This window comes from Neolamprologus brichardi, chromosome 6 (genome assembly GCF_056152115.1).
Source record: "Neolamprologus brichardi isolate AB-2024 chromosome 6, ASM5615211v1, whole genome shotgun sequence".
NCBI lineage: Eukaryota > Metazoa > Chordata > Actinopteri > Cichliformes > Cichlidae > Neolamprologus > Neolamprologus brichardi.
This window is the reverse complement of record NC_142109.1, coordinates 7,803,392-7,827,102: the sequence shown is the minus strand read 5'-3', so window position 1 is coordinate 7,827,102 and position 23,711 is coordinate 7,803,392. Positions and strand designations below refer to the sequence as shown.

At 42.9% G+C, this 23,711-nt stretch overlaps 1 protein-coding gene across 1 annotated transcript in view; it reads left to right on the top strand.

Annotated features, from left to right (window-relative positions):
- Nucleotides 1–23,711, top strand: part of mslnb (mesothelin b) — a 48,234-nt gene that overhangs the window by 17,027 nt on the left and 7,496 nt on the right. Inside the window, exons 40-88 of the mRNA XM_087841588.1 lie at nt 4–89; nt 427–563; nt 646–771; nt 855–1,045; nt 1,125–1,219; nt 3,247–3,374; nt 3,497–3,624; nt 3,710–3,827; nt 4,261–4,479; nt 4,578–4,748; nt 5,078–5,227; nt 5,318–5,382; nt 5,507–5,636; nt 6,044–6,123; nt 6,205–6,334; nt 6,481–6,671; nt 6,801–6,891; nt 7,005–7,128; nt 7,223–7,410; nt 8,180–8,341; nt 8,427–8,563; nt 8,831–8,967; nt 9,053–9,147; nt 9,398–9,646; nt 10,079–10,136; nt 10,421–10,448; nt 10,548–10,632; nt 10,719–10,865; nt 10,979–11,190; nt 11,293–11,396; nt 11,641–11,759; nt 11,875–12,030; nt 12,272–12,486; nt 12,571–12,656; nt 13,002–13,138; nt 13,221–13,346; nt 13,430–13,620; nt 13,700–13,794; nt 15,495–15,622; nt 15,728–15,855; nt 15,941–16,058; nt 21,479–21,697; nt 21,796–21,966; nt 22,092–22,241; nt 22,333–22,397; nt 22,493–22,622; nt 23,031–23,110; nt 23,192–23,321; nt 23,468–23,658. Coding sequence (XP_087697714.1) covers nt 4–89; nt 427–563; nt 646–771; nt 855–1,045; nt 1,125–1,219; nt 3,247–3,374; nt 3,497–3,624; nt 3,710–3,827; nt 4,261–4,479; nt 4,578–4,748; nt 5,078–5,227; nt 5,318–5,382; nt 5,507–5,636; nt 6,044–6,123; nt 6,205–6,334; nt 6,481–6,671; nt 6,801–6,891; nt 7,005–7,128; nt 7,223–7,410; nt 8,180–8,341; nt 8,427–8,563; nt 8,831–8,967; nt 9,053–9,147; nt 9,398–9,646; nt 10,079–10,136; nt 10,421–10,448; nt 10,548–10,632; nt 10,719–10,865; nt 10,979–11,190; nt 11,293–11,396; nt 11,641–11,759; nt 11,875–12,030; nt 12,272–12,486; nt 12,571–12,656; nt 13,002–13,138; nt 13,221–13,346; nt 13,430–13,620; nt 13,700–13,794; nt 15,495–15,622; nt 15,728–15,855; nt 15,941–16,058; nt 21,479–21,697; nt 21,796–21,966; nt 22,092–22,241; nt 22,333–22,397; nt 22,493–22,622; nt 23,031–23,110; nt 23,192–23,321; nt 23,468–23,658 — 6,597 coding nt within the window. The remainder of the gene's footprint in view (nt 1–3; nt 90–426; nt 564–645; nt 772–854; nt 1,046–1,124; nt 1,220–3,246; nt 3,375–3,496; nt 3,625–3,709; nt 3,828–4,260; nt 4,480–4,577; nt 4,749–5,077; nt 5,228–5,317; nt 5,383–5,506; nt 5,637–6,043; nt 6,124–6,204; nt 6,335–6,480; nt 6,672–6,800; nt 6,892–7,004; nt 7,129–7,222; nt 7,411–8,179; nt 8,342–8,426; nt 8,564–8,830; nt 8,968–9,052; nt 9,148–9,397; nt 9,647–10,078; nt 10,137–10,420; nt 10,449–10,547; nt 10,633–10,718; nt 10,866–10,978; nt 11,191–11,292; nt 11,397–11,640; nt 11,760–11,874; nt 12,031–12,271; nt 12,487–12,570; nt 12,657–13,001; nt 13,139–13,220; nt 13,347–13,429; nt 13,621–13,699; nt 13,795–15,494; nt 15,623–15,727; nt 15,856–15,940; nt 16,059–21,478; nt 21,698–21,795; nt 21,967–22,091; nt 22,242–22,332; nt 22,398–22,492; nt 22,623–23,030; nt 23,111–23,191; nt 23,322–23,467; nt 23,659–23,711) is intronic.

Below are 23,711 nucleotides of genomic sequence, written 5' to 3'. Positions count from 1 at the left end.
CAGTGTACTGAACCTGAACGTGACTATCTCAACGCTCAGCACAGACACACAGCAGAAAATCTATGATCAAATCCTCCAGACCCTCGGAGGTAAAGCTAACCCAGGAAACCAGTAAACTCGGCTTTAATTTTTTTGTTGGCTGCTTTATGAAATTGGGCTGTAACATTCCAGTAAGCGAGTAGCCCATTCACATTTCTTAACATAATGGCTGCCAGCCTTGAGAAAGTGAGGGAGGAGTCAGACATTGAGTTTTCTCCTATGCTCGCTCTTGTTATTTTTTCATTAAACATGTATGTTTGTCACATTTTATGTGAACACAACAACAAGTGAAGCTTTATTTATTTATTTTATTCCAGATGGCTTAACAAAGCATGAGGCAAAGTTCCAATATTATAAGCTAGTTTGTGTCTCCACCTTTTCCTCTAGGTCCAACACCTCTCCGCTGCTACAGTGACAGCTACAACACCAGTTTCTATGGTTTCCTGGAGCAATCTTTCATGGGTTTCCAGTTTCCCAACCTCACCGCCTTCCTGTCGCTCATGCCTCCTGACAGAATGAGTCTGGTGTGTTGACTTGAAAGATATCAGGAGTAAATATGATAAAGCAAGAGGAGAATGTCTTAATTTATGTCTTCTAATCTTCTAGATCATAAATTCCATCCCTCCGTCGGAGCTTGGGGATTACCTACGACGTCCTAATGTTGTCGACAACAACACACAGCTCTGCATGCTCTTCAACAGCTACAGCCAGACACCACTGTTTCTAGAAACTGTACGTAGCCCGAGGCACAAGCACACGCAGAAATGCAAACACAATGCAATGATTAAACACATTAATCTGTGCATTGCCTCCAGGAGTCTCTGCCGGAAGCGGTGAGGCGCTCCATCCTGCCCTGCGTCTGGCCCATGGCCCTCAGCAGCACCCAAACGTTGGAGGTGAACGCTTGGTTTGACCAACGCCTCAAGAACTACTTGCCCTTCCTCACAAAGAGCCTGATCAGTCCCAGTGTCATAAACAGCACCTCCTGCCTGGCCTTCCAAAAACTGTGTGTTTTACTACAGCACTAAATCCTGCTTTATATGTTTTTTTGTTTTGTGTTCTGATTTAAATTTGTTGTGTTTCAGTGTCTCAGTCCTTGGGGTACACAACTACACTACTGCTGACTTTGTGAGGGGAGACGTGTACAACACCATCAGGACTTACCTTTACGTCGGCTCAAGTAAGTCTTTCAAGCATGCCAGGGTCAAGGATCAAGTGGGATGCTAATTCAAGTGGGGAAAAAAGACATTGATCAAATGATATTCTACATGAAACTGAACAGCAACCACATGTCACCTAAAAACACAACCGCCTTAGCACAATTTAAATTAAAAGGAAAATTTAGTTGTACACTGTTAATAACAACACTTCACCGAGTTCTTTTGATTCCTCAGAGGCATCCGATGGAAGACAAAACACTGCTCAGTAGACCATTTAATACTTTATTACTTCTAGAAGGGAGATGCGTCCTGCATGACAGGCTGCCGATCCCAAAATGCTGCTGTGCCCCTCACAGTTTTATTACAGAAGCTCTCTCATTCTAGTCTAAACAACAGTGTCTCAGTAACTTTCCACTGGAGATGGTCCCCTCTTATCTACAGGCAAACATGAGCGAGAGTCTGCAGCTTTCTACTCCCAAGGACACCTGGTCTCATGGCTTTATTTTTCAGGGCTGTGGCCGCTTAAACTACACTATATAACTTGACAACACTTATTATTAAAAAAGCATAGCATTATTGAGGCACTGCAAATTATTTAATTCCAACAATGCAAAATTCAGGGAATTGCAATTTTTCAGTTTCCCTTCATTTTGCAGCACCACAGATTGCTGTGCTTTGGATATATGTGTATATACCTAACACTCATCTGTGTGTAACAGTAGAACAAAGTCAATACACTCAGTAATGTGAATTATGAGGATACAGTATATCTCTTAAGGTTTGCTGATATTAGCCAACGTCGTCACTCTCTGCCTTGCTACATTAATACCCGAGAAAGAAGCAAAGCATTAACATGATAACAAAGAGCTCAGACAACCATACACATATAAAGTAATTAGTTCCTTTGCTGTCACTGGTAGATCTTCATTTCTTGCAGTTAGCAACCCTTTATTCAGGACTTGCTTTTCCTTTAGAGTCATTTTCTTAAAAAAATATTATTTTATTCACATACACATAGTATAGTACACATACAGTATAAATACATTAAAAGCAAGACAGCAGCAATTTTTCACTGATGCTTGTCCCCATCATCGTTCTTAATAAGGTTCAAAGTGTCACGGGTTGCCGGGGCAAGCCGTCTGAATTATTAAAGGACCCAAACTGCAGGTGGCTTCTGAAGTGAGCGAGCTTTATTGTGACAGTGATGTACCAAACAAAGGAAAGGGTGGCAAGAAACAGAACTGAAAACACTCTAAACTGGGAAAACTAAAACTTAAACAACAAAACCTGAACATGAGTGAGGGTAACTTGCAGGGAGGACAGCGCGGGGAGAATGCACAGGGAGACAGAGGGAGATGCACGGAATGACAGAGGGGAATAACGCAGACGAACCAGCAACGCACACACGAAAACACAGGGCTTAAATACACACAGGGCAATCAGGGAATGGAAAACAGGAGGGAGGCACGGCTGGGAGTAATTGGACATAACGAGACAAGGGGAGTGAAACTAGAAACACTGACAAAAGACACGAACCTTCAAAATAAAACAGGAAACACACAGACTGAACACAACACACACAAACTTAACACAGACTGGGGGACACAGAACACAGGAACATGAAATGAAAGGAGAGTACAAAAACCCAGAATAAACAAAACCACAGAATAATAACAAACTTAAACATAAACACGGAGTCACAGACTCTGGACCATGACACAAAGATTTTGTCTTTTGTAACTTTGTCTTGATTTAACATTTTTGGATTTTAAATGAAAGCTTTAACTTTAAGGAAATTATATTTGCTTATATTTAGACCAATCGGCAGACTGTTGGATAACATTGTTTATTCCAGTAAAATCTGCCAGCTACTGTAGTAACAGTTTGTTATGGGCAGCATTTTTTATTGCTTACTTTCTAGATTTGACTACGAGAATTTACAGCAATTTAAAAAAGGCTATGCTGGAGTAAAATGACTATAGATTAAATTTTTATTTATTCTGATCTTTATCATTAGTGTTTATTGTTCACATCTTTTTTTTTCTAGCCTCAAACCCAAAGTGTTACTTCCCCAGCAACCCACAACTGAATTCCACAGCTTGGTTTGCTCAGTACATCGGGTCTTTCGTCTCTTTCCTCACTCTGGACGATGTTGTGACATTTGGATCTGAGTCGGTAAAGAATCAACATTGGCGGAAATTTTGAAATGACGCTTTTCTACTTGGATTCAAATGCAGCAAAAAAAAACAGTTGATAATTTCATGACCTACAGACGTGCTTTTCTCCCCTCCCTGCAGGTCATTCAGGTCTTCACAGTGAACCTTCAGAACATCGCTCTTTTCAACACCTCTGTCTTACCTGCAAACCTCACAGAGTACTACACCACCCTTTTATATCAACAGGACAGCAACTTCAACCCCTTACTGTGAGTTTAAATCTATACAATATGTTGCATTCTCCAGCCACAAATCCTGCATTTTTCTGTAAGTGTTGTTTAACCTTCTTTGCAGCCTTCCTATTTTGTTTCGGTGTGTCGCTCCTGGTCCAGCATTTACCCAACTGAGTCCAAGCAACACTTTGATAGTTCTGCAGAATCTCACAGTTCTCTGTACAAACCGGGACCCACAAGTAAGACACTAACATTTAAAGAAAAGAAAAACAGCTATGTGTGCAATCTGCTGCTAAACCCTAACTACATTTGATACAGGATAGGTAAGGTCAACTAGACATGAATGTTATAATATTTCAGTCTTTTAGAGATTCAGCATCTTGCCTGGTATTTTGGTAAAAAGTAGTTTATTATTTCCTTAAATTTGTCACCCACATAAAATTGGGTTTAGTTTCACTTGCAGGCTCCTGTTTTGAATCTGGTGTTTATTATTTAGAGTGGTGTAGAGCTCTTTGTTCTGGCGGTAAGTGATTTTAAGAAGGGTGAAATGGAAAGATGAATAAAAGAGCACTAAGCTCTCCTTTATTAACTTGATAAAGTTTTGTTCCCCAGAATATTTACACTGTAGACATAAATTTGACTACTGACAAAGTTTTTCTCTCACGTGTGAAGGTCACAGCTGCTTTGGCAGGTAACTTTGGTCAGAACATTGACTCCACAGTCATTTCTGCCCTCGGCAGCCAAAGCACTGGCATGTCGCTGAATCAGATCAGCTCAATCAAACCCCAGGACTTAATAAACTCCATCGGCACTCTCTCCACTGTGACGGGCTGGAGCGAAGGCCAGGCCATGACCATCATCCAGTCTCTGCTGTCTTCGGGCATCATACAGGTTGCAGATTTTAGACTGAATCCTGACTTTAGAAAAATCAAAGTCATCTTTGTGGTCATACTCACTTATGCGTGTGCTGCTTCCATCCTTTCCACCAGATCAACAGCTCATCATCGCTGATAAGTCTGGGCACTCTCATCATTGGTGTACCTTCCAGAGTGTTCTTGAGCATCTCCGGTAATCAGCTGATAAGTGCCTCCCAAACTCCTTCACTGGTGGCAAACCTCCTTTCTGGTCCTCAGATCACCCAGCAGGTCTTTGTCAGTCAGGTATGACAGGTTTTCTGTTACAGGTTTTGTTTAAGTAGATCACAAACTCGACAAAAATAGAAAGAAAAAACACATGGGATGGGGACAGCTCAGAAAACTAAAAGTTTATCGTTCTTCTGGGTACTTGTACACCTAACCACAACCCACTATTACAAATGTTGGTTTCACTATCCAGTTTACCCTTTCACTCTATGAGTCAGTCATACAGATTTCATGCAAATCTATAACTTGAGCATGATTTGAACTGCACACTTCCATCAGCTGCTTTGGGTGAAGATAGAAAGCTTTCCACAGAGAGTTAACTCACAATGCTTCCCATCTTCTCTCAGATCATATCAGTGAACACCAGCAACGTGCAAGTGATCCAGAACGTTCCCGATGACCTGGCCACTGAGATCCCTCGATCCCTGCTGGTGGACTTCTCCAGTAGCAACGACGTTATAACCATACTCAACAGAAAGGAATGGAAACAGCAGCAGGTAGAAGATGAAACCCTCAGCTAGTTTTTATTGTCGTGTTGTGCTACATGCCTGTTATTACAGACTCTTTTTGTTTGTTTGTTTTGTTAGGTTGAATTGTTCTTTGAGTCGGTAGCTACAGAGAGCGCCTCTGCACAGCTGGGAGGTCCAAACAAGTGAGTTCAAATCAGTCTGGGAGATTAATCAAATCAATCAAAACAACCTGCAAATGTAGAGCAGAGCTAACAGTGTGTGTGTGTGTGTGTGTGTGTGTGTGTGTGTGTGTGTGTGTGTGTGTAGTTTGTCATCCTCTGTGCTTCAAGGGTTCACATGCACTGGAGTGAGGAACATTGGCAATGGGCAAGTCAAGAACCTGATCAAAGCCTGTCGGAGGTCAGGCAGCAGGAAGGTTAAACTAGTGGAGTCTCAGGTACAGTATTCAAGGCATTTATGGGATATTTAAAATCTCCTTCATATCTGCTCAAATATTAAAAAGTGAACATATTGGACATCAAAGGAGAAACTAACAATTGTTTAAAACACACTTAAAACAATATATACATACCCTGTGAATCGGGTTATATAGATTACACCGTATATAACTTTGGCACATAGAGTTAGGGAAATAAATGTTTGAACAAAGATGCAATTTTTGCATGTTGCAGCTGCACACCACCACAGTGGATTAACGTGCAGACTTCCAGCTTTGGTGGAGAAGGCAAAATTACAAAAATGCGTTACCATCCAACAAGTCGTGGAGCTTTCTTACACATGTTCTCCGTCATAAACGGGGACGATACAAGGTGCTAATTATTTTGCCTTTTTTTTAATCAACAGCTGACCTGCATGTACACTTACATTAAAGACGATGCTGCCAACTTCAACCTCTACCCTCCAGATGTGCTGCTGTATTATGAGTAAGAATCCTGTTTGTTTGTTCTGAATTAAAGCTGAATGGTGGATGCTACAGCTTGTCACACTTGTGTTTCCTCTTGCAGTTACTCACTGGTGCCGCAGGGCAGCTGCAGGGCCTATTTCACAGAGTTGGGAAATGCAGACTTCTCTGTCTTCTCTGCAGCGCTCAGCTACAAGCGCACTGCCCTGTTTGAAAATGCAAAGAGCTGCCTGGTGAGTCCTCGAACCACACACCACTTCTTGAGCTCTAAAGATTAGATGTATTAATAATTGCATGAAATGGAAATAACTGTCATCACACTAAGGTTTTGTTTAGTGTTTTGAGTTGAAATGGATTTCTGTTTCTTTTATTTTCAAAGGGCATAACAAACACAAGCTTAACTAAAGAGGAAATATCAGTATTGGGAAACATGTGCTGCATCCTGGATGCGTCCTACATCCTAAACTCAGATTCCTCCATCTTGGAAAATCTCAAAAGCTGCCCCAGCCTCACTTCTGCTCAAGCAGCTGCTGTTCAGGCTCGAATGACTAATGGCAACACAAGATATGGGTACGTAAAACGCTTCACCGCTGTGGCAGATTTTCATCCCTGTTTGTTTGTCAGCAGATTTACATTTTTACATTTGGCCCTTTGTGTCCTTCTTAATAATAATCACCGTTCTGTTTTCGTGATAACCAGAGCGCCTTCAGTGTGGACTGAGCAAACTCTGAAAGACCTCGGGATGCTGCCGCTGTATATGTCTTCAACCTTCTATAATCACTTCAACACTGTGAGTAATACATGACCGCAAACATTTATATTTTTTGATTTTGGTTTCTGTTTTTTGCTGTTAACCTTGTTCTTTATGCACCTTTCTTTCTTTCCCTTTGTTCTTGTGAGCAGAAAACAAAGAACAACTACTTGAAGTACTTCCTGGGTGTTCTCAAGGAAAACAACGTGGACAGTCAGACGATCGGGGAGCTGAAGAGCGCAATAAGGATGTCCATTCCTAATGAGGAATCTACAGGTTGGTTTCTTTTTGTCAACTGCTTGGTCCATGTATTAGAATCTAGAGAGAATTTACTGTTTAACCAAAAATTGTTTCTCTTTCTGTGTTTCAGCCACTGACTGCACTTTGGGATTCATAACCCGTGTGACTCTCGTTAATCTAATATTCCCCTTAAACTATGGTATAAATCAGTTCACCAGTTGCCTCAATTCCACCATTGTCAAAGACAACTTGGATGCCCTTGTTAACCAGGTGCAGGAGCAGAACTACACAAAGATTGTTCTCAGCAAGTTGCGAGAGGTAAGTGGCAAAAAACCTCCTGGAGCCTATCCCAGCTGGCATAGATTTAGAGGCAGGTTAGGCCCCTCCTGGAGAGCAGGATTAACACACAGAAGCATTCAGAAAAACATAACACACATTCTGACCTACGGTCAGTTTAAAATCAGTATTCGACCAAACCCCATGCATGTTTTTGGACTTTCGAACGAAGCCAGAGAACCATCACAGACACAGGGAGGGCATGCAAAGTCCACAACGCTGACTACTTCCATTTTTTAAGCCTTAAAATTTTAACTCTGTGATACCATGTGTCATATTTAATACATGGCTTTTGTGAGTCTTTAAGACCTCAACATCACCATGTCAGTTTTGTTTCTGCTGATAAACCTAAATAAATTGTAGAGAAATGTCAGATGTAGCAAAGATGATCCAAACGGAAGGTTCAATAAACACTCCACTCTAAAAAAATATACATAATTTCCTGGCAATTACCTCATAATTCGGGCTTTACAAGGTTAAGTGATATTATCAGCATCTGACTGGGGTTTCTTCTCTCTTGGTCTCTTACTTTTTGTGGCTATTTATTTTTTAAATGATTAGAGTTTACAGTTTTTGCTGACGATATTTTAGACGGTTAAGCATGAGTCTATACTTTTTTCAAACCCTAAATCCTTGTTTTGTTTTAGAGGTGTTCTTGCATTGTTTTGTTTGTTCTCAGCAGTTTTTCTCTTTGAATAGTTTGCTATCTAAATTTGAGTCTAAATATCTTCTGACTTTCCCAAATTTATAGGCTTACAGTGCCAGCGGCATCATCCCGGAAGATCAGGTTCAGATCTTAGGAGCAATGTCCCGTAGTGCCACTTTGGCAGACATCAACATGTGGAGTATTATTCAGATCGACACACTCGCTTCTTTGATGGATGCTTCAAACGGGCCGTGGGACCCGGTTCTGGTGAGTAAACAGAAGAAAAAATCTGAACGTGAGCTTACTTTACATGCTTGTGTCTTCTCACCGATGCTTGGTTCTCCTCATCAAGGCCAAAGCCATCATCTCCAAGTATCTGAGTGTAAAGGGGAACAGTCTCGGCAGTGTGGGGCTCAACGCCATTGGAGGACCAAACCTGTGCACCCTGGATGTTGTTGTTATCAGGAACATTTCGGTTGGAAGCATCAAGTAAGGCGTCAGAGCTGTGACTGTGCATGAGTGTGTGTGTGTTTGGAGGTTATTTTTACATCACATTAGCAGCAGGTAATATCTGAACAAGAACATGTTGGCTAAAGGTCTGTCAGGGTTCCTGCACTTACAAAGGCTGGTGAACCCACATAAATCTCTAAATTATTATTTAGATATCTAGAAAAAAAAGTCTGATTTAATGATAAATAACGTTATATGAATTCCATAAACTCAACACACCATTCCTGTGTGTTTTATCTCCTGCAGGACCGCCGATGCCCTGGACATATCCAGCTGCACCACTGAGAAAAAGCAAGAACTGTTTGCCCTCGCATATGAAGCATTTATCCCAGACAAACACTCAATCACTGTCTCCAGTTACCAGCTCATACAATCTTACCTACGTAAGCAAACAGACCCACATTCAAAAAAAACATCATTTAAACAGCTGAAAGTTAACGTACCATTAATTTTTTTCCATTCTTGCAGCGGGTGCAGATCTTAGGTTTATCCAAGGTTTAGTGTCTGCCAATATCAGTATGGACCTCCCGACCTTCACTGGGCTGCTTGAGAGTGTTATACAGGTCAGTGCTGCATGTCTGCACTTTGAATTCTGAATTTTAGACTAATTTTGAAAAAAGGTTTTTATTTTTTTTATTTATTTTGGGGTGGGGGTCTTGCATCATAGTTCCTCAATTTATTTACTTCGCTCAAACCATTGGACAGGCCTGATAAGTTTTAAAACTAAATTGTACATTTTTTTTTCTGCCAAAGAATAAAGTAAGTGTGTTTATTTGCTCATAGGATAAAATGTGTCTGCTCTGTTCTCCATAGAACCTGACTGTTAGTGATGTTAAAGGTCTTCTTGGCACCAACCTCCCACTTTTGAAGTCGTATGAAAATGTGACAGTGGTGCGAACCTGGATCAGTTCACAGTTTCAGTCTGATCTTAATGGTCTTGGAGTGGGGCTTACAGGAGGCAAGGTTAGCCCCACCACCACCACTACATCGGACACATCATCAACAACATCAGGGACAACTTCATCGATAACATCAGGGCCAAATTCAACAACAACATCAGAGGCAACTTCATCGATAACATCAGGGCCAAATTCAACAACAACATCAGAGGCAACTTCATCGATAACATCAGGGCCAAATTCAACAACAACATCAGGGACAACTTCATCGATAACATCAGGGCCAAATTCAACAACAACATCAGGGGCAACTTCATCGATAACATCAGGGCCAAATTCAACAACAACATCAGAGGCAACTTCATCGATAACATCAGGGCCAAATTCAACAACAACATCAGAGGCAACTTCATCGATAACATCAGGGCCAAATTCAACAACAACATCAGAGGCAACTTCATCGATAACATCAGGGCCAAATTCAACAACAACATCAGGGACAACTTCATCGATAACATCAGGGCCAAATTCAACAACAACATCAGAGGCAACTTCATCGATAACATCAGGGCCAAATTCAACAACAACATCAGAGGCAACTTCATCGATAACATCAGGGCCAAATTCAACAACTGGATCCAGCAGCACCACGCGTAAGTATTACAAAAGGTAGCATGGGGTAAAATATTCAAAGAGACCTCAGATAAAGCAGCAGTACCCAAGCAGGGCCCAAGTGTTAATCGAGAGCACAAGAAGGGAGGCCGAAATAAAGCAGGAAAACATGAAATGTTAAGCTAGCGGTGGACCTTCTGCTGCAGATTTAATCTTTTAATTGCTCATTTTAAAAATTTTTGTCTCATATCCTGCTGTGTTGATGCATAAAATGTAATTTTTTGTCAATTTATAACTTTTTTTCTCTCTTTTTTTTGTGGTACAGCAACAGATATCTGTATCGGTTTGAACAGGTAGGATTTACATGAACCTGTTGGAGAGTTTACTTTTTATGCAACATTGTCCCAGATGTCAACAAAGTACCAATCACATGTTTTATTTTGAAACCACAGAACAGCAGTTCAGCTCCAACTCACCAGTGCACAGACGAGTGGGAACCTCTGTGACTTGGCCGTTGAGGAACTGGCTTGTGCCTCGGTAAGAGCGTCACATAAGTCAACAGCCGTCTGTGATTCGTTTTCACTTTCACTGTAGAGTCTAAACTGCTCTCTGTCGTCACGCAGCTGTCAACAATAACAGCAGAACAGCTGGCAACGATACTGAAGTGCAACCATTACTCCAGCTCGAGTGGGTCCAGACCTGTCTGGAAACTTCTCCTCTCCGAAACCTCTCAGGTCCTGGACCAGGCTCTGGATCTGCTTGTCAACACGGTATGAAAGCATTACACAATATTTTGTAAGACGAGAAGAACCTTCTGCAAACCGTCTGTTGTTGAAAGATAAGAAAAGTCAGTAGTTACATCACATTTTGATCTTTGTTATAGACTCTGGATGCCAACAACCCAGCAGTGTCCGTGATTCTGGACACCATACAAGAACTCCGAATAGATACTGTCAGCACGGCCACCCTCAATGATCCAGCCTTCATCCAGACGTGGTTTGGCCGCCGCCTTCTCCCATTTCTGCCAGCTGTTTCACCTGACTTCCTTTCACATATGGCCACAAGGGAACTTACTTGCAGCTCCTACCAGGCCATGTAAGAAATTAGACCATACAAATTACATCAAATGTGACTGCCTTTCTTGGTATACCAAAAGCCTGCCATTTTTTAATTAATCTAATCCCAATTTCAACTCAGTCTGCAGATTTTGAGTCAACTCCGGCCACAATTGACATTTGGCAGGAAGGTGTCTGTCTACACGCACTTCATTAAGGTTTTCCTGACCAGGAACAACAGCACAGGTACACTGCTGTATTACAGCCCAGTAACAATCAATGGCAGCCTATTAACAGTTACAGTCTATGTATTGTTCACGTCACATCTGAATTAATCCAACATTCACACATGTTGATAGATTAGTGGGATTCAGGAATACTGTAATCCAGGGTGGTCACGTGTATTGCAAAGTGACATAACAATGTATGATAGATGCTTTTCCTTCAGCACAGTAAAGCTGAATTTCCTCTGTGTGTGTTTGTGGTTCAGACCCCGCCTGCAGCTCAGGCATTGCCACCAGTGCACAATGGCTGCAGGTGAACATGGGAGGTTTTGCCTATCTTGCGACGTTCCGGGACATTCAGACGATCTACTCCAACTTCTCAGCGGTGCGTTATGATGCACTGCATTTTCTGTCTTTATACATCTGTTTTCTCGTGGGGTGGGGTTTCCCTCTGTGATAACCACAACTATCACTGACAACATGTGTGTTTGCATATGCAGATGGAAGCCTTGTCACAGCTCACAGTCAGACAGCTAGCCGAGGTGTCCACAACACCTGGCCAGCTCACAACTTCTGAGCAAGTCAACATGGTGATGAAATATGTGCCTGACCAGTTTCTGGCTGACTTCTTTGATGATTTCTCATCTGTTATCCTGGTGAGCATTCATCATGCTATAAAGTCACCTGGTGTGTTTTGTTGATACTAGAAGTCAAGTCAAGCTGAGTTTATCTGTTCATCAGATGTAAAACATTCATACGTTTTGTGTTTATGTTTGCAATGATGGTAAACTCTTGGTAAATTTTTCTGGTTAGTCTTCTCACACAGAAGTTGAAGAAGGTCCTGTTACACCTGTTACATCTAAAAAACATGATTATTACTTTTGTTTTTTTCTACAGGCTCCTGAAGAAGCATTGCCTTCAGTCGTGAGGTCAGCCATGTTGCAAGTTGTGTTTGATCGTGCAAACCTCTCCCTTCCTTCGGTGAGTGATGCGGATGTAGAGGTGTGGCTTACCTCCCGGCTGCCACCCCTGCTGGTACAACTTTCACCAGGACAAGTTGCACCTTACTTCGGAATCCTGGCGGGACGGAGCTGCAGCATTGAGCAGCTGGGGTGAGCACAAAGCTTCAAGCACCATATATGGAAGTATTTAAGCAATCTGACTGGAAATAAACCTTTGCATTTTTTTTGTTTCAGTGTACTGAACCTGAACGTGACTATCTCAACGCTCAGCACAGACACACAGCAGAAAATCTATGATCAAATCCTCCAGACCCTCAGAGGTAAAGCTAACCCAGGAAACCAGTAAACTTGGCTTTAATTTTTTTGTTGGCTGCTTTATGAAATTGGGCTGTAACATTCCAGTAAGCGAGTAGCCCATTCACATTTCTTAACATAATGGCTGCCAGCCTTGAGAAAGTGAGGGAGGAGTCAGACATTGAGTTTTCTCCTATGCTCACTCTTGTCATTTTTTCATTAAACGTGTATGTTTGTCACATTTTATGTGAATACAACAACAAGTGAAGCTTTATTTATTTATTTTATTCCAGATGGCTTAACAAAGCATGAGGCACATGAGGCAAGTTCCAATATTATAAGCTAGTTTGTGTCTCCACCTTTTCCTCTAGGTCCAACACCTCTCCGCTGCTACAGTGACAGCTACAACACCAGTTTCTATGGTTTCCTGGAGCAATCTTTCATGGGTTTCCAGTTTCCCAACCTCACCGCCTTCCTGTCGCTCATGCCTCCTGACAGAATGAGTCTGGTGTGTTGACTTGAAAGATATCAGGAGTAAATATAATAAAGCAAGAGGAGAATGTCTTAATTTATGTCTTCTAATCTTCTAGATCATAAATTCCATCCCTCCATTGGAGCTTGGGGATTACCTACGACGTCCTAATGTTGTCGACAACAACGCACAGCTCTGCATGCTCTTCAACAGCTACAGCCAGACACCACTGTTTCTAGAAACTGTACGTAGCCCATGGCACAAGCACACACAGAAATGCAAACACAATGCAATGATTAAACACATTAATCTGTGCATTGCCTCCAGGAGTCTCTGCCGGAAGCGGTGAGGCGCTCCATCCTGCCCTGCGTCTGGCCCATGGCCCTCAGCAGCACCCAAACGTTGGAGGTGAACGCTTGGTTTGACCAACGCCTCAAGAACTACTTGCCCTTCCTCACAAAGAGCCTGATCAGTTCCAGTGTCATAAACAGCACCTCCTGCCTGGCCTTCCAAAAACTGTGTGTTTTACTACAGCACTAAATCCTGCTTTATATGTTTTTTTGTTTTGTGTTCTGATTTAAATTTGTTGTGTTTCAGTGTCTCAGTCCTTGGGGTACACAACTACACTACTGCTGACTTTGTGAGGGGAGACGTGTACAACACCATCAGGACTTACCTTTACGTCGGCTCAAGTAAGTCTTTCAAGCATGCCAGGGTGAAGGATCAAGTGGGATGCTAATTTAAGTGGGAAAAAAAAGACATTGATCAAATGATATTCTACATGAAACTGAACAGCAACCACATGTCACCTAAAAAAAACACAACTGCCTGAGCAGAATTTAAATTAAAAGGAAAATTTAGTTGTATACAAAATTCAGGTAATTGCAATTTTTTTTCAGTTTCCCTTCATTTTGCAGCACCACAGATTGCTGTGCTTTGGATATATGTGTATATACCTAATACTCATCTGTGTGTAACAGTAGAGCAAAGGTATAGTAGGTAGAACAGTGGTAGTACAAAATGGCAATAGAGTACACATACAGTATAAATACATTAAAAGCAAGACAGCATCAATCTTTCACTGATGCTTGTCCCCGTCATCATTCTTAATAAGGTTCAAAGACTTTGTCTTTTATAACTTTGTCCTGCTTTAATAATTTTCAATTTTAAATAAACCATAAGGACATCTTATTTTCGATTTGCTTATATTTAGACCAATCGGCAGACTGTTGGATAACAATGTTAATTCCAGTAAAATCTGCCAGCTACTGTAGTAACATTTTGTTATGGTCACCATTTTTTATTGCTTACTTTTTACATTTGATTTCAAGAATTCACAGCAATTTAAAAAAAATGCTACGCTGGAGTAAAATGATTATAGATTGTAGATCAGGGCGATATGATCAAAAATATTTATCACGATATACATTTGAAAATTTGCGATAACGATATAACTGACGACATAATTGACACTTGACAAAATACTTTATAAGTCCACAACTTTATTCGTGCAAAAAAAAAAATCAGCGTATTTTCACTTAAACAAGCAGCTGTTTTTTTTATGTGCATTAAAGTTATATAAAAATTTAACAGTGCAAATTCCTTGCTGACAGTTTAACCAAAAGGCATTTCCAGTGGAAGTTGGCCGACATATCCTCAGCATAACCACACATAATATCCACAAAACTTAAAAAGAGGTTATACACACACAATACGGTAATATTATGTTGAAGCACAGTATGTATCACTCCGCGAGGCGCCTGCCTACGATAGCCGAAATGCTCCGACAATCCATCAAGCGGTGCGGGTTCGTAGCTTAGCAAAGTTGTACTAAAACATTTCACAGATTTTCGAGCGCCGTGTACGACATAAAATCGTTTCGAGGTCAGTAAACACAACCAGAATTCATACATAAGACACACGGGATTATAAGGGGCACTGTCGATTTTCAGAAAAATCAAAGGATTGATTTTAAGTGTGCCGTATTTTCCAAAAAACACGGTAATAACAACAGCCTGCTAGCATGCTCTACCAAAAATAGTGCTTTGTTGTGTATCTGACGGACGAAAGCTAAACAATTTCCACACCACTCAAGTTGCAGCATTTTTGCAAACCGATTCTGGTTCATCCGTTTCATTCAATGATCCGCTTTCACCCTTCTCATTCTCTGTTGGCGGCACGCTTTTTCCGCCATGTGCGTATGAAAACAAAGGTACTGCGCATGCGCGTTTTACCCATATTCTATTGCGATATTTCATTTTCTTATCATAGCCCGACATTATACCGGTATTACCGTGAATGATATGATATGGCCCAGCCCTAATAGATTGTATTTTTATTTATTCTGAACTTTATCATTATTATTTATTGTTAACATCTTTCTTTTTTCTAGCCTCAAATCCAAAGTGTTACTTCCCCAGCGACCCACAACTGAATTCCACAGCTTGGTTTGCTCAGTACATCGGGTCTTTCGTCTCTTTCCTCACTCTGGACGATGTTGTGGCATTTGGATCTGAGTCGGTAAAGAATCAACATTGGTGGAAATTTTGAACTGACGTTCATTTTTTTTTTTCTACTTGGATTCATTTCATGACCTACAGACGTGCTTTTCTCCCCTCCCTGCAGGTCATTCAGGTCTTCACAGTGAACCTTCAGAACATCGCTCTTTTCAACACCTCTGTCTTACCTGCAAACCTCACAAAGTACTACACCACCCTTTTATATCAACAGGACAGCAACTTCAACCCCTTACTGTGAGTTTAAATCTATACAATGTGTTGCGTTCTCCAGCCACAAATCCTGCATTTTTCTGTAAGTGTTGTTTAACCTTCTTTGCAGCCTTCCTATCTTGTTTCGGTGTGTCGCTCCTGGTCCAGCATTTACCCAACTGAGTCCAAGCAACAGTATGATAGTTCTGAAGAATCTCACAGTTCTCTGTACGAACCTGGACCCACAAGTAAGACACTAACATTTAAAGAAAAGAAAAACAGCTATGTGTGCAATCTGCTGCTAAAATGAATAGTTATGTCTATAACTTCTGTTCCCTGAAGGAGAGGAACGAGGTACAACACATAAGTATAGGATATCACACCCTTGCATGTCATGGCTGAAGAAACCTTTATTCACGCCTGTGGTGACATGCGCACAACCCCGCCTGGACTGTCATCACAGTCATCCCTCAGTTTGATAGCCGCTCTTCACCGAGCCAAACTGCTCAGTGGGGCCACCTTGTGTTGTACCTTGTTCCTCTCCTTCGGGGAACAGAAGTTATAGACATAACTATTCGTTCCCTTTCAGTCGATTTACTCGGTACAACACATAAGTATGGGACATACATACACGCCCTGCATAGCAGCCACCGAACCAGAATTGAACCACCACCACCTTAGTGTGCGGTAGACCCAGCAGAAAGAACAGTATGAGCCACCGAAGGGGCTGTAACGTCCAACCGATAAGACCGCACAAAAGTATGCGGTGCTGCCCAATTAGCTGCTGCACAAATACCAGCTACAGTCACCCCTTTAAAAAGAGCCCATGAGGTTGCTATCCCCCTGGTGGAATGAGCTCTAGTTGGATTAGCGAAGCAGACAGCTGGTCCCACATAAGCCACATTCTGAGTGCGCTCAATGTAGGTGCGTAGCACACGCACTGGACAAAGAGAATGCATCCTCCTCTCCTCCTGCAAAAGGAGGGGAGCAAAAGGTCAGCAACTCAAACTCCATTGAGCTATAAGATGCAGGCATGATCTTGGGAAAATAGGCAGCATTTGGGCGCAATATGACCTTGTGGCCATCAGGAGAGAACTGTGTGCAGGAGGGATGCACAGACAACGCATGAAGGTCACCGACTCGTTTTGCTGAAGCCAAAGTGCGAAGTAATGCAGTCTTATATGAGATAATTTTCATATCCACAGACTCAATGGGTTCAAACGGGGGGCTACAAAGGGCCTCCAGCACCAAAGACAAGTCCCAAGCAGGGACACTGGACTCAAGCGCGGGTCTCAGCTGGCAAACCCCTTTCAGAAAACGTATGGCAAGGGGATGTGCACCTGGTGTCATCCCATCAAAGTAGATGAGACCCTAGCGCTCTGTATTGTCGCTATCACACTAGGTGGCAAGCCCTTAGCAATCAAGTTTAACCTCTCAGCAGGTAAGCATGAAGGCGCCACAGATCCGGGCGCGGATGAACCCCTTCTCCTCCTGGCTGAGAGAGGAGGTCCCTGTGGAGAGGAAGCTTCCAAGGACTCGCTGGCTGATTATCTCTGCATACCATGACCTTTTGGGCCACTAAGGGGCCACTAGAATCAGAGAGAGAGACTGCCACTGGGCAAAATGCATACAGGAGCACGTCTGGCCATTGGTGCGCTCGGCATCCATGCCCAAGGGCGCATTGTGGTCGATTATGGAGAAGAACAGGGGGCAGTGAGTATTTACCCTTGAGGCAAAAAGAACTACTTGCACCTTGCCAAATAGATCCCAAATCTGAGCCACTATTAAAGGATGTAACCTCCATTCTCTCACTAGAGGACCACCCTGGAGTGAAGGTCCGGCAGCTCGTGCTGGGCTGCGGACCGGATCCCTCTCACTGATCCACCCTCGCATAGCACTCCCCACCCTCTTAGGGAGGCATCTGTGGACACCACCTTGCGAAACAACACTCTCCCAATCTGAGAGCCCTGATGCAGCAGCCCATGCTCCCTCCAAGGAGAGCTAGCATGCAAGACGCGGTTACCGTTAGGCTCCTCAGGAGGTGACGAGATGCACACAGGCGGTGAGAGAGAGTCCAGCATTGAAACGCTCTCATCTTTAACAGACCAAGTGGCACTATGGCGATCATAGATGCCATCATGCCCAACAAAGGTGATATCATCTGGAAATGCAGTCTGCGACCCAGCAAAAACTGAGCGTGGCAGCAATGAACCCAACTTTTGTCTGTCTCCGAAGCGGAGCATTTTGTGTGCAGGGAGTTTGTGCTTGGGAGACAGTGTTAGGAAAGTGCCGCGCCTTCTGCGGCTGACAACCTGAACCAAACTTAAGCGGTACCTCTTGGGCGGCAGCAGAGGGGTAAAAGCAGCGTCTCCCTGCCGCTGGACCCCTTCTCCACTCAAAACCACAGCTAGAAGGGTTGAGGCTATTGCCTCCTGGGTGGCGGGTCCCGCCGGAGGCTCAAGGGTTTGGCCTTTGCTTCATGCCGGTTGGTGTGGAGCTCGGGCCGTAGAATGTGCTCCTGCTGGCAGCACACCCACTACAGCAGTGAGCGCCGGTCCCTTGCCATTTGGCAGAGGAGCGGCGGGCCTTTGAGAGCTAGCTGTGAGCTTGGGCTTTGCCTGACGTCTGGGGATGATGCCACACAGAGCTTCTGTCTGCTTCTTCCTCAGATCGAATCTAGCCTGAATGTCCGAATAACCTAGCCGCAGACACTGGTGCGTCCAGATATACAGCTCTGTCCCTATCCGGGACCTCAGAGAAGGTCAGCCACAGGTGCCTCTACGCCACTATGGTCGAAGCCATCCCTCTGCCCAGGGAAAGCACTGCACAGCGGGACGCACGGAGGATTTAATCCATGGCGACTCTGACCTCGTTAAGAAGAGGTGCAAGCGGGCTGTCATCAGGAACCAGCGATCCAAGCTCAGCCAGGCACATCGCCTGGTATGGCTGGAGCATGGTGACGGAGCTCATGGTGCGAGCAGTGCCAGCCTGAGCCCAATTAATCCTCTCCAGCTGTGAAGCAGAGAATCTGCAGTGCTTGGACGGCAGAGTTGCGGGGCCACCAACACCATGGTTATGGGAGTGGGCCAGATAAGCAGCCAGAGACGGCTCCATAGTGGGTGGATTAGCTAAGCCAGCCTCCTCAGCGCCGTCCAACTCCATGTACTGTCCATAGCAGGTCACAGTGATGCGGGTAGACAGAGGTTTGTCCCATGATGCCATTAGCTCGCAGACAAAGTCTGGGAACATGGGAAGGCGGGTTTTGGTTGTTGTGGGAGGAAAAAGCCCACTAAAACGCCAGGGCTCCAAACTTGGAAGGGAGAGGGTGATGCCGTGCGACAGCCAAGCATCCCAGCACTTTTTCCACAAACATCACCCGTCTTTCCAGGGTCGAGCGCCGGAGCTGGCGACAAAACGCACAGGATACGGGCTCCGTCAATGCTCTCCTAGCGTGGACGATCCCCAGGCAGACAGGGCAGGCATTGTGCTGGTCATTGTCAGGCAAAGAGAAACTGCATCCCTGAGGACAGGGGCGAACAGAAGATTTCTGCTTTGCTCGCTTCAGTTTGGAGTCCATTCCAAAACGCAAAGCAAAACGCTGCACAGGAAAACTAGAAATTAGCTAGTGATGCGCGAATCATGAACAACTCGTTCAATACTCGAGAATCACTTTACTGACTCGTGAATTCACAAGCCCAACTGACTCACTGACTCATCCCTGTTGCTGTTAGCAAACTAATTTCATGAGTAGAAATATATCTTGCTTATAATTAAAATTGTGTAGAAAAAACAACAGCCAGTTTCTTAACAAAAAAATTTCTGCTCTGAACTGGAAGAAAAAACCCTGAGTAGAAGCACACATCAACAAAATAGCTCCTCCGTTCACAGTAGCATCGCTCTGCTAACATGCTAACAGCACATTTGAGTTACTCACCCCCTCCCACTTGTGCTGAATCATAGCGTAAGTTAGTCATTCAGGACTCAACTCACCCCCTCCCTCCTGGCTCACAGCTTCTTCTTCTTCTTCTTGGTTGGCAACCAATGTTAAGGAGCATTACCGCCCCCTGGCACACAGCTCAGTGGACATTTAGATGAGAAAATATATATTTGACACATTTGAGGAAAATACTAATAAAATAAAATAAAAATAAATGTTCCCTTTAGAAATATATATTTTTTGCTCTTTAAAAATAGTTGTTTTTCTTTTTCAATCACTCATCTTAGAAGATGAGTGATTGAATCACTCAATCACTCAAATTAAGTTTGAGTGAAAATGTACATTTTTTGCACTCTCTGGTCAACTAACTCAGTGACTCAAATGACTCAAAAATCCGATCTTTGGTGAGTGACTCATTCAAACTCGATTCAGTAAAAATAATCAAATTTACCATCACTACTCCACATCAGCCACGCCGCTTTGCTAGCTGGAACACACATAAGGACGCTGTCATAGCCTGTCAATGACGTTGATTAGCTGCGTATGTACGAATGTGAATCGCATCACTGGCTAGACTACGGGATAAGGTGGCATCGTTCTAATCCCATACGGTAGCAGCCAGTCACTTACTGACTAACACTGCAAAACAGAGTTGTTAAAGTTTTAATTTTAATTGCAATTCAGGTTAGATTTTTTTGTGCGCAACGCAGATTTTCTGTGTGCAGAGGCTGTGCCAGCAGTGCGCAATTGCGCATGCGCGCAGCTTAGAGGGAACATTGCTGATGGCTCTTTTTTGCTTCTCATCCTTCACCATCTTTCACATAAGTCAGTTTATTTTCAAAAATCTTGAGCTTTATTCTGAAAGGTGTATGTGGAAAATAAACAAGCGGACATGCAATGGTTTTGCCGTTGTTGTTGCTAACGACAACGCATAAAAACAGGCGCTTGTCCGTCCGTAGTGTGGTTATATTAAATATAAGAGAAAGAGAGAACTTTAAGAAATTAATATAGCCACTACAGTGACCATCAAAACGGTGAAAAAATATTGCCGTAAACAGTTTATTTTGCGACACCAGGAAACAAACGATAGCGTAAAATAAAACGATAGATGTTTTTATATCGTCATCCGATATATATCGTTATATCGAACAGCCCTAAATAAAACCACATTTCTGTAACATTAGTAATTCCTTTTGTGCGTAATTTTATATTGTTGTTGATAATAAATTACTTAAAGTAGCAAAACAACCTGAAGAGCCAAAGAAAGCCGGCTCTTTTTGGTGTGCCGAGCCGAAATTTCTATCACTAGTACCAAGTGAATCAACTGAAAGGGAACCCAACTTAAGAAATGCACATACCTACATTTAAGGATAGGTAAGGTCAACATTCATGTCTAATGAATGTTATAATATTTCAGTCTTTTAGAGATTCAGCATCTTGCCTGGTATTTTGGTAAAAAGTAGTTTATTATTTCCTTAAATTTGTCACCCACATAAAATTGGGTTTAGTTTCACTTGCAGGCTCCTGTTTTGAATCTGGTGTTTATTATTTAGAGTGGTGTAGAGCTCTTTGTTCTGGCGGTAAGTGATTTTAAGAAGGGTGAAATGGAAAGATGAATAAAAGAGCACTAAGCTCTCCTTTATTAACTTAATAAAGTTTTGTTCCCCAGAATATTTACACTGTAGACATAAATTTGACTCTACTGACAAAGTTTTCCTCTCACGTGTGAAGGTCACAGCTGCTTTGGCAGGGAACTTTGGTCAGAACATTGACTCCACAGTCATTTCTGCCCTCGGCAGCCAAAGCACTGGCATGTCACTGAATCAGATCAGCTCAATCAAACCCCAGGACTTAATAAACTCCATCGGCACTCTCTCCACTGTGACGGGCTGGAGCGAAGGCCAGGCCATGACCATCATCCAGTCTCTGCTGTCTTCGGGCATCATACAGGTTGCAGATTTTAGACTGAATCCTGACTTTAGAAAAATCAAAGTCATCTTTGTGGTCATACTCACTTATGCGTGTGCTGCTTCCATCCTTTCCACCAGATCAACAGCTCATCATCGCTGATAAGTGTGGGCACTCTCATCATTGGTGTACCTTCCAGAGTGTTCTTGAGCATCTCTGGTAATCAGCTGATAAGTGCCTCCCAAACTCCCTCACTGGTGGCAAACCTCCTTTCTGGTCCTCAGATCATCCAGCAGGTCTTTGTCAGTCAGGTATGACAGGTTTTCTGTTATAACTTGAGCATGATTTGAACTGCACACTTCCATCAGCTGCTTTGGGTGAAGATAGAAAGCTTTCCACACAGAGTTAACTCACAATGCTTCCCATCTTCTCTCAGATCATATCAGTGAACACCAACAGCGTGCAAGTGATCCAGAACGTTCCCGATGACCTGGCCACTGAGATCCCTCGATCCCTGCTGGTGGGCTTCTCCAGTAGCAACGACGTTATAACCATACTCAACAGAAAGAAATGGAAAAGGCAGCAGGTAGAAGATGAAACCCTCAGCTTAGTTTTTATTGTCGTGTTGTGCTACATGCCTGTTATTACAGACTCTTTTTGTTTGTTTGTTTTGTTAGGTTGAATTGTTCTTTGAGTCGGTAGCTACAGAGAGCGCCTCTGCACAGCTGGGAAGTCCAAACAAGTGAGTTCAAATCAGTCTGGGAGATCAATCAAATCAATCAAAACAACCTGCAAATGGGTTTGAGTAGAGCTAACAGTGTGTGTGTGTGTGTGTAGTTTGTCATCCTCTGTGCTTCAAGGGTTCACATGCACTGGAGTGAGGAACATTGGCAATGAGCAAGTCAAGAACCTGATCAAAGCCTGTCGGAGGTCAGGCAGCAGGAAGGTTAAACTAGTGGAGTCTCAGGTACAGTATTCAAGGCATTTATGGGATATTTAAAATCTCCTTCATATCTGCTCAAATATTAAAAAGTGAACATATTGGACATCAAAGGAGAAACTAACAATTGTTTAAAACACACTTAAAACAATATATACATACCCTGTGAATCGGGTTATATAGATTACACCGTATATAACTCTGGCACATAGAGTTAGGGAAATAAATGTTTGAACAAAGATGCAATTTTTGCATGTTGCAGCTGCACACCACCACAGTGGATTAACGTGCAGACTTCCAGCTTTGGTGGAGAAGGCAAAATTACAAAAATGCGTTACCATCCAACAAGTCATGGAGCGTTCTTACACATGTTCTCCGTCATAAACGGGGACGATACAAGGTGCTAATTATTTTGCCTTTTTTTTTAATCAACAGCTGACCTGCATGTACACTTACATTAAAGACGATGCTGCCAACTTCAACCTCTACCCTCCAGATGTGCTGCTGTATTATGAGTAAGAATCCTGTTTGTTTGTTCTGAATTAAAGCTGAATGGTGGATGCTACAGCTTGTCACACTTGTGTTTCCTCTTGCAGTTACTCACTGGTGCCGCAGGGCAGCTGCAGGGCCTATTTCACAGAGTTGGGAAATGCAGACTTCTCTGTCTTCTCTGCAGCGCTCAGCTACAAGCGCACTGCCCTGTTTGAAAATGCAAAGAGCTGCCTGGTGAGTCCTCGAACCACACACCACTTCTTGAGCTCTAAAGATTAGATGTATTAATAATTGCATGAAATGGAAATAACTGTCATCACACTAAGGTTTTGTTTAGTGTTTTGAGTTGAAATGGATTTCTGTTTCTTTTATTTTCAAAGGGCATAACAAACACAAGCTTAACTAAAGAGGAAATATCAGTATTGGGAAACATGTGCTGCATCCTGGATGCGTCCTACATCCTAAACTCAGATTCATCCATCTTGGAAAATCTCAAAAGCTGCCCCAGCCTCACTTCTGCTCAAGCAGCTGCTGTTCAGGCTCGAATGACTAATGGCAACACAAGATATGGGTACGTAAAACGCTTCACCGCTGTGGCAGATTTTCATCCGTGTTTGTTTGTCA